The following is an 8555-nucleotide window of genomic DNA, read 5'->3' on the forward strand; positions in this document are numbered from 1 at the left end:
GCTATCAATTTTAACATTTATTAGACTTCATAAAAAATAACAACTTCTAATTTAAGTGAACTTAAAACAATTTTCACATAAACCCATTATAATAAATGTCATATTTAGCTACATGTGCCCTTCAGCAAGTAGGAAATATACAGAAATTGAACAAAGTTATCAAACAATTAAATATAGATGGATCCTTAAAGCTACAGAAGTTATTGATTTCCTCTTTTTTTTTTCTTTTGTTAACACGTTAAACTGAAAAAAATTAATCGCATGTGTTAACACGCTAATTTTGACCGCACTAAATTTTAGTAAACTTCATTTAGTTGCCAAGGCAACATTTTAATTTCTTTAAAAAATGTTAAGTTCAAGTTTTTCATCTATTATTTATATTTTCTTTCAGCTTTATTTCATTTAATAGGATTTTTAATAATTTTACTGCTTATGTCAGTTAGTTGCCAAGACAACATTTCTATTTAAGTTTTTGATCTAATATTTATATGTCAGCTTTATTGCCATTAATTGCCATAAACAAGAGTGATGTGATTTTGAGAGCACAGCTCTACCTCATTCTTGCGTCAGCTGCTTCAGCTTCTTCTCGACGTCCTCCACGAAAGCAGGAAAACCAGAATCGAGCAGACAGAGGCGCAGTAGTGCCTCCAGGTCTCCAGAGGGCAGCGTGCACTGATGAAACGCCATCGGCAGGGACAGCTCACGCTCACCCAGGAAGTACTGAAGAGGAAGAGATTATAATGTGCATGAAAAAGTCAGGGTGACATCTCAGAGGTCAAATTAAAATATCACCGACTACAGCGTCTAATGCAGTGACTCGACACCAGATCAGTGGAAATCCAGTGGTACCTGAGAAAGGTGTTTGATTGACAGCGGTTCCATGGCAACGGCAGGGGCCGCCCGTGGTGCATCTTCAGGGGCCTGAAGTGGAAACAGAAATAGATCAGTTCATTATAGTCTCAGGACTCACACGGAGGGTCTCACCAGCCAATCAATACCCTCATTACTAATTAAATGTCCTCATCCCTGGCAATCTTTCTCATCCTGCTGCGGGGCGTCGCTGTCACTAAACATATTCTACACAGAGACTTCCCTTTGTGCTTGTGTGTTCACTATATTTAGAGCCTGGAATATGTGTATTTACATTTCAGAATCACAAATAAACAGTTCAGCTGAGGGTGGGATTATTTCCCTCTCAGCGCCCATTTATTATCATTATGTGGCAACAGCACCACCTAGTGACGGCAATACAAATTAACATTGATTATTAGTTAAATTAACTGCACTTAACATGAAATCAAAACTACATTAATTTTTTTAATAAATGTTCCTTATTATGCACACTTCATATTTCCGTGATAAAATTGGGAACAAAAAATCTTTCATCAAAATAAAACTTCTCAAATGATTTCAGCAGCATAACCAAAGGGAAAAATATTAAATAAATCATAAGCCAGTTCTGTCATCCAATTAAATCTTGTACTGCATTATTTCCTGCTAAATATACTGTTAGCCTATAAATAACATTACATGCAATAAACGTGTTGCACAACTCATTTCTGTTTATAGCTTGATATAAATATTATGCACAGTAAGTCCAGATAGATAGATAGATAGATGTTGTGACTCAATTAAATCCTGTCCTACATAATTTACTGCTAAATATTCTGTTATATGTCACATTACATACCGTACATTAAACGTGTTGCAAAAGTCAATTCAACTGTTTATAGGTTGATATAAATGTTATTTACACTAAGTACAGACAGACAGATAAATGGGTGAATTTTCATAATCTTTCATCAAAATGTGAAAATTTCTCAAATGATTTCTGATGACTAACCAAGGGAAAAATAATATCAGTTAATAAAATCCCAAGTCAGTTGTGTCATGACTCATGATCCAATTAAATCCTTAAATTATTTCTGTTATGTGCATTAAACGTGTTGCACAAGTGTTAGCTTGTTACTGTTTAGAAATACCATGCACAGCAACTCCAGATAGATAGCTGCTTGTTTTCTGCTCAGGCCTTGTTCATTTGGTGGTGTTATCCAGCACTTACCTGGAAGCTCACCAGTAATTACCTGCCAGTCAATGTGACCTGCTAGGAGCTGCTTAAAAGCCAAAGGACAAACCCCCTGTCACTCACTCTTATCACTGCAACCAGCTCTAGTAGTACCTACATACCATCATTACCCCATAGATTTCCACATCTTTTGAGAAGATGGATGGGTGGTTCTGAATATTTCCAACCTGCTGCTGCTGCTGTGTAGATGGTCCAGGTTCTGCAGGATCGGATGGAGCAGCAGATGCAGGTGTGCTCAGATGCTCCTGGACAGGAACATAATCCTGCAGCCTCTCCACAGCTTTACTGCAAAAACCAGCCGCTTCTGCTCGACCACTGCCATCAAACTGCAGTCGGATCAAACGGCTCTCACCCTTACACACACAGCAAAACAAAAAAAAGCACAGAAACATCACATTACACTAAACAAACACACTATTTCAGCTACACACTAAACAGCATTAACGTGTGTAATTTTGCACGTGCAAACACAAAACCACATTTGAATTGCATGCATTACTTGTACAAGTGTGTGTCCGTGCGTGTGTGAGTTGGTGTGTTGATTTTGCACTCTAGATGTTTTAGAGTTTCACCCCGTCATTGCTGTGCAATTTTTTTTGCACTGTGGGGGATTTGTAGATTGTACACATAAAATAATTCTGTATTTTCGATTTTCGAAATTTCCCATTCATTTCCTATGGTCGGTCATTTTTGACCGAAGACTGCTGTGCAATTTTTTTCTGCATTGTGGGGGATTTGTAGATTGTACACACAAAATAATTCTGTATTTTCGATTTTTTTCCCCCATTTCCCATTCATTTCCTATGGTCGGTAATTTTTGACCGAAGACCACGAGTGTGACTATTTTTTTTACGACCACTTAGCTTTTTCGAATCATGCCCTCAATTTTTTTTTGTGTTCACAAACCAAGTGCCATAAAAGTCACCAAGTTTCATACCATTCTGGTGAAGCTACGATTTTTAAAAATTCAAAATGTATTCAAAATTAAAGATTTATACATCATCTGAAAGCTGAATAAATAAGCTTTCCATTGATGTATGGTTTGTTAGGATAGGACAATATTTGGCTGAGATACAACTATTTGAAAATCTGGAATCTGAGGGTGCAAAAAAAAATCTAAATATTGAGAAAATCGTCTTTAAAGTTGTCCAAATGAAGTTCTTAGCAAAACATATTACTAATCAAAAATTAAGTTATGATATATTTACGGTAGGAAATTTACAAAATACCTTCATGGAACATGATCTTTACTTAATATCCTAATGATTTTTGGCATAAAAGAAAAATCTATAATTTTGACCCATACAATGTATTGTTGGCTATTGCTACAAATATCCCCCAGCGACTTAACACTGCTTTTGTGCTCCAGGGACACATATAAGTTTAACTTAATAGGGACTGTTGTTTTCAAGAAATGCATCAGTATGCACAAAGCAGGGAATTCTTGTTTAAAAAGACTGGTTGGAGACGAGATAATTAGCTTAATTAACAAGTCACAGAGTTTGTCTTTGAGCTGTAAAGTTGGAGGTCACTCGGAAGCAGTTTTTTTTTTACATTTGCATATTAAAATGTTTATTGCTTTCGAGGCGGAGTCTGCCTTCAGGACGACACGCACGCATCACATCCTGTTGAGTGTTTCAGATGGCTGTTAAACTGCAGATCAAGGTACGGGAATATACTTTCATTCATCCAAAATACATAAATGTGAAAAATCACAGTGCTGCTTCTCACCTTGATTGCAATGTTGAACAGCAGACTGTCTGATTTGTGCTGGATTTTCAAGAAGCTCTGTGCGTTGAGCAGAGAAAAGCCCTCCTATGAAAAACACAGGACCACACATCATCGTTATCCAGCAGAGACTCGTTTAATAGGATTATATCAGGCTGAAAACACATCATAAAAGCCGAGCAGCATGAACCTGCCATCAGCAACCTCCTCCAGTGTTTTTATTGCAGAAACAGTTGCTGCCAATCCAACCATAGGCTGAATGATCAATTAACATTTTTACCAACTAAATAGTTTTTTTTGTGAATGCAAATGTTGCACGGATGTTGTGTCGGTGGCTTGGCATATATATATAGTCGGGTTAGTCAATGCCTCTACATCTAAAAAAGCATTTTCTCCATTGAGACATTGAGTACAAGTTTTTGTTTGTTTGTTTTTTGCTATTACACAATCATGTCAGAAGGGGGCTCTACTAACAACATCAATGCATGACTGACTGTCACGTTCACCAAGACACAGGCAATGCAACCAGGAACCATATCAACATTCATTCTGCTCCTACTACTGCTATACTATTACTATTGCTACTACTACAAGCAGTTCTACTCAAGCGAGTTTAGTTAAAGTTTTACAGCGAGAACAAACAGGGAAACTTTCACCTTGTTTCTTGCAAGGAATTCTGGAATTCTTTTCTTGGATATATCATAAATCACAACACTTGATGTAGAAAGTGCAGGGATTGAAAAAACAACATGCTTCTACAGAGCTGCACCTCACATTAAATACATATTTTAACCAAAAAAAATAATAATTCAAAACAGATTTTTCCTCTCTTTAGAAATGCTTAAAGCAGATAAGATTAAAATTGTGATCTTTGCATGTCAAATATCGCATCTGCATTGCACGGCATTGTTCTTTGCAACTGGTTTGTTGTGCAAAGAAACCACTTTGAAACACATTTGACAGAAATGGAAAAGTGGCTATGAAATGTATGAAAATGGATGTGTATGTAATCTTGTTACATATAATAAAACAGGGGTGTTCAGTTTATAGACACATATCAATGACTAGACGCCGGTCCCTGCTCTCAAAATCACACGATGCTTTGATCTGGATGGGCGCGCTGCCTCGTTCTTCTCTGTTGTTCTGCATAAAAGCTCAAAAAGTGAGTCATTCTCCAAATGCAGCTCCCCAGCTCACCATGAGGAGCCAGAGACTATTGTGTCCATGAGTCCAAGATTGAGGCTTATTGTTGGGAGATATCCGAAGCACTCAGCCTGGCAATCCCAAAGGGACAGCGACAGGCCCAGCGGGGCGGGAAGGGGATTATGCTGTTCTTTCTGCGGGTTAAAAGAAATACGGTCAAGCTCTTATGATGGGTTCAGCGGAACCTGCGCTATCCTGACCTCACACTTAGAGCCTGATGGGAAGAAGAGTGTCGACGGCTTAGAGAGCAGCATTTCATAACCGGCCAAAAAAAAAAAACATTTTTATTGGTCACTAGACAGATCCTGTGTGTTTTCATATAAGCTTACCAAGAGTTCCTGGCCTTGAGATACTAGCAGATGACCAGAGCCCAGAATATTTAGCTCCAGCTGGCCAGTGCTTTCACTGGACTCGAAAATCTGAAAGAAACACAAATTGGAAACTAGTTTAGAGATCAGAATATAACAGAGACTTGAGGTGGACTCTATTTGAACAGGCAAGCATCCACGAAACACCCAGCATCCACTAAGCAACACCCTAGCAACCACCCAAAACACCCAGCATCCACTCAGCAACACCCTAGCAACCACCCCAAACGCCCAGCATCCACTCAGTAACGCCCTAGCAACCACCCAAAACACCCAGCAACACCCTAGCAAGCACCAAAAACATCCACATCCACTCAGCAACACCATAGCAACCACCCAAAACACCCAGCAACACCCTAGCAACCACCAAAAACATCCAGCATCCACTCAGCAACACCCTAGCAACCACCCAAAACCCCCAGCAACACCCTAGCAACCACTAAAAACATCCAGCATCCACTCAGCAACACCCAAGCAACCACCCAAAACACCCAGCATCCACTCAGCAACACACTAGCAACCACCAAAAACATCCAGCATCCACTCAGCAACACCCTAGCAGCCACCTAAAACACCCAGCATCCACTCGGCAACACCCTAGCAACCACCCAAAACACCCAGCATCCACTCAGCAACACACTAGCAACCACCAAAAACATCCAGCATCCACTCAGCAACACCCTAGCAGCCACCTAAAACACCCAGCATCCACTCAGCAACACCCTAGCAACCACCCAAAACACCCAGCATCCACTCTGCAACACCCTAGCAACCACCCAAAACACCCAGCATCCACTCAGCAACACCCTAGCAACCACCCAAAACACCCAGCATCCACTCGGCCACACCCTTGCAACCACCCAAAACACCCAGCATCCACTCAGCAACACCCTAGCAACCACCCAAAACACCCAGCATCCACTCTGCAACACCCTAGCAACCACCCAAAACACCCAGCATCCAGTTGTGCGCATGCGTCAATATTTTCAACGTCGAATTTTATGTTAATTAGAAAATTAAAATTATGTGTTTTAGTGTAAATTTAGTTTAATAGTGTAATTTTATTTAATTAACAAAGCAATATTACGTTTTGAAATTAGGCCTACTTATTCGTTAAAATTTGAGGAATTACATGTATTAAAACATGACAACGTTTGTTTAATTTGTATAAATCTATTTTCCCCGGGGTTATTGCCACTCAGCAACACCCTAGCAACCACCCAAAACACCCAGCATCCATTTAACTACACCCTAACAACCACCCAGAACACCTTAGCAGCCATATAACAATACACCAAACATCAATCACAACAATTCAATGTTGGAGCAAACAACACTCACATTGTCTTTAAACAAATCAATTTTTTTTAGAATTACTGTTTTTATTTGTAGTACTAATGGGCCTGTTTTTTTTTTTTGTTTTTTTTTTTTATCTTGCCAACTTGTTCTCCTCACTAAACTCTTTTTTCCCAGCAAAACAACAACTAATGGTTCAAAACGAATGGCGTTTGTTTTCCCCACACTGAGATGTCTGAATGAACAAGAAATTAATATATTTCAGTTATAAAACGAAAATGTCCCGCTTTCGCTTCCGTTGAGGGCGGCAAGAGAAAAGGGCGGGACTTTTCGCTCAGTTCTCACCTTCCACGCGCAGTTACTGACCGATTTTGCTTTGCCTTCGGGGAGAAACCGACCGTAGCGTCGCAGTTTCCAAACACAATTCGAAATCGTCGTGTCTTTCGAATGTTCTTCGGGTGAAGAACCACTTTCCATATTACTTTTTTTCCAGAAAATGAAGCGAGTAAAACGGATGAAAAAAGGCGGAGGCGGAGGAAGAACCGATTGACGGTTAATATTTAAATCGCATGACGTTATTACTCTTACAGTTGTGCGCATGCGTCAATATTTTCAACGTCGAATTTTATGTTAATTAGAAAATTAAAATTATGTGTTTTAGTGTAAATTTAGTTTAATAGTGTAATTTTATTTAATTAACAAAGCAATATTACGTTTTGAAATTAGGCCTACTTATTCGTTAAAATTTGAGGAATTACATGTATTAAAACATGACAACGTTTGTTTAATTTGTATAAATCTATTTTCCCCGGGGTTATTGACACCTGTCAGTGGAAGCCCGTTTCCGCCACTGAATAAAAAAATAAAATAAAAAAGGTAATTGCGACTTTTTATCTCACAATTCTGACTTTTTTTCTCAGAACTTGCAATTGCGAGTTATAAAGTCATAATTGTGAGAAATAAACACGCGATTCTGAGAACATAGTCTTTTCCACCTCAAAATTTGACTTTATAACTTACAATTCTGAGAAAAAAGTCAGAGTTGCGAGAAAAACGGTCAGAATTGCGAGATATAAACTCGGAATTGCGAGAAAAAAAATCTGAATTGCGAGTTTTTATCACGCAATTCTGAGAAAAAAAGTCCGAATTTTGAGATTATATCTCGCAATTCTGATTTTATAACTGGCACTTGCGATTTAATATGTCACAATTCTGCGAATAAAGTCCGAAATGTGAGATAAAAAGTCGCAATAACCTTTTTTAATTTTTTTAATTCAGTGGCAGAAACGGGCTTCCATCCCTGTCAGTGTTCTCCATCACAAAAAGTCAAAATAAAGCCAAATTAAATGTTTATTTTGTGTGTAAAATGCGAATATTGCGTGAGGAGAACCGCGTAAAGGTTTGGTTAGGTGTCGGGTACCTGACTGACTCTGAGTGGCTTTTTTTTCCAGAAAATGAAGCGAGTAAAACGGATGAAAAAAGGCGGAGGCGGAGGAAGAACTGATTGACGGTTAATATTTAAATCGCATGACGTTATTACTCTTACAGTTGTGAGCATGCGTCAATATTTTCAACGTCGAATTTTATGTTAATTAGAAAATTAAAATGATGTGTTTTAGTGTAAATTTAGTTTAATAGTGTAATTTTATTTAATTAACAAAGCAATATTACGTTTTGAAATTAGGCCTACTTATTCGTTAAAATTTGAGGAATTACATGTATTAAAACATGACAACGTTGGTTTAATTTGTATAAATCTATTTTCCCCGGGGTTATTGACACCTGTCAGTGGAAGCCCGTTTCCGCCACTGAATAAAAAAATAAAATAAAAAAGGTAATTGCGACTTTTTATCTCACAATTCTGACTTTTTTTC

The 8555-nt window shown here is 38.3% G+C and overlaps 1 protein-coding gene across 1 annotated transcript; it reads right to left on the reverse strand.

Moving 5' to 3' along the window:
• Positions 1–555: 555 nt before the first annotated feature.
• LOC107709390 (meiotic recombination protein REC114-like) lies at positions 556–7158 on the reverse strand. The gene is made up of 6 exons (XM_016513842.1): positions 7027–7158; positions 5347–5436; positions 3818–3901; positions 2254–2439; positions 850–921; positions 556–720 (listed from the first exon to the last, which is right to left on the reverse strand). Exons 1-6 carry the CDS (start codon positions 7156–7158, stop codon positions 556–558), a joined length of 729 nt encoding a protein of 242 aa, XP_016369328.1.
• Between the last annotated feature and the right edge of the window lie 1397 nt (positions 7159–8555).

Source organism: Sinocyclocheilus rhinocerous, unplaced genomic scaffold (assembly GCF_001515625.1).
Source record: "Sinocyclocheilus rhinocerous isolate Xijiao unplaced genomic scaffold, SAMN03320098_v1.1 scaffold3403, whole genome shotgun sequence".
Lineage (NCBI taxonomy): Eukaryota > Metazoa > Chordata > Actinopteri > Cypriniformes > Cyprinidae > Sinocyclocheilus > Sinocyclocheilus rhinocerous.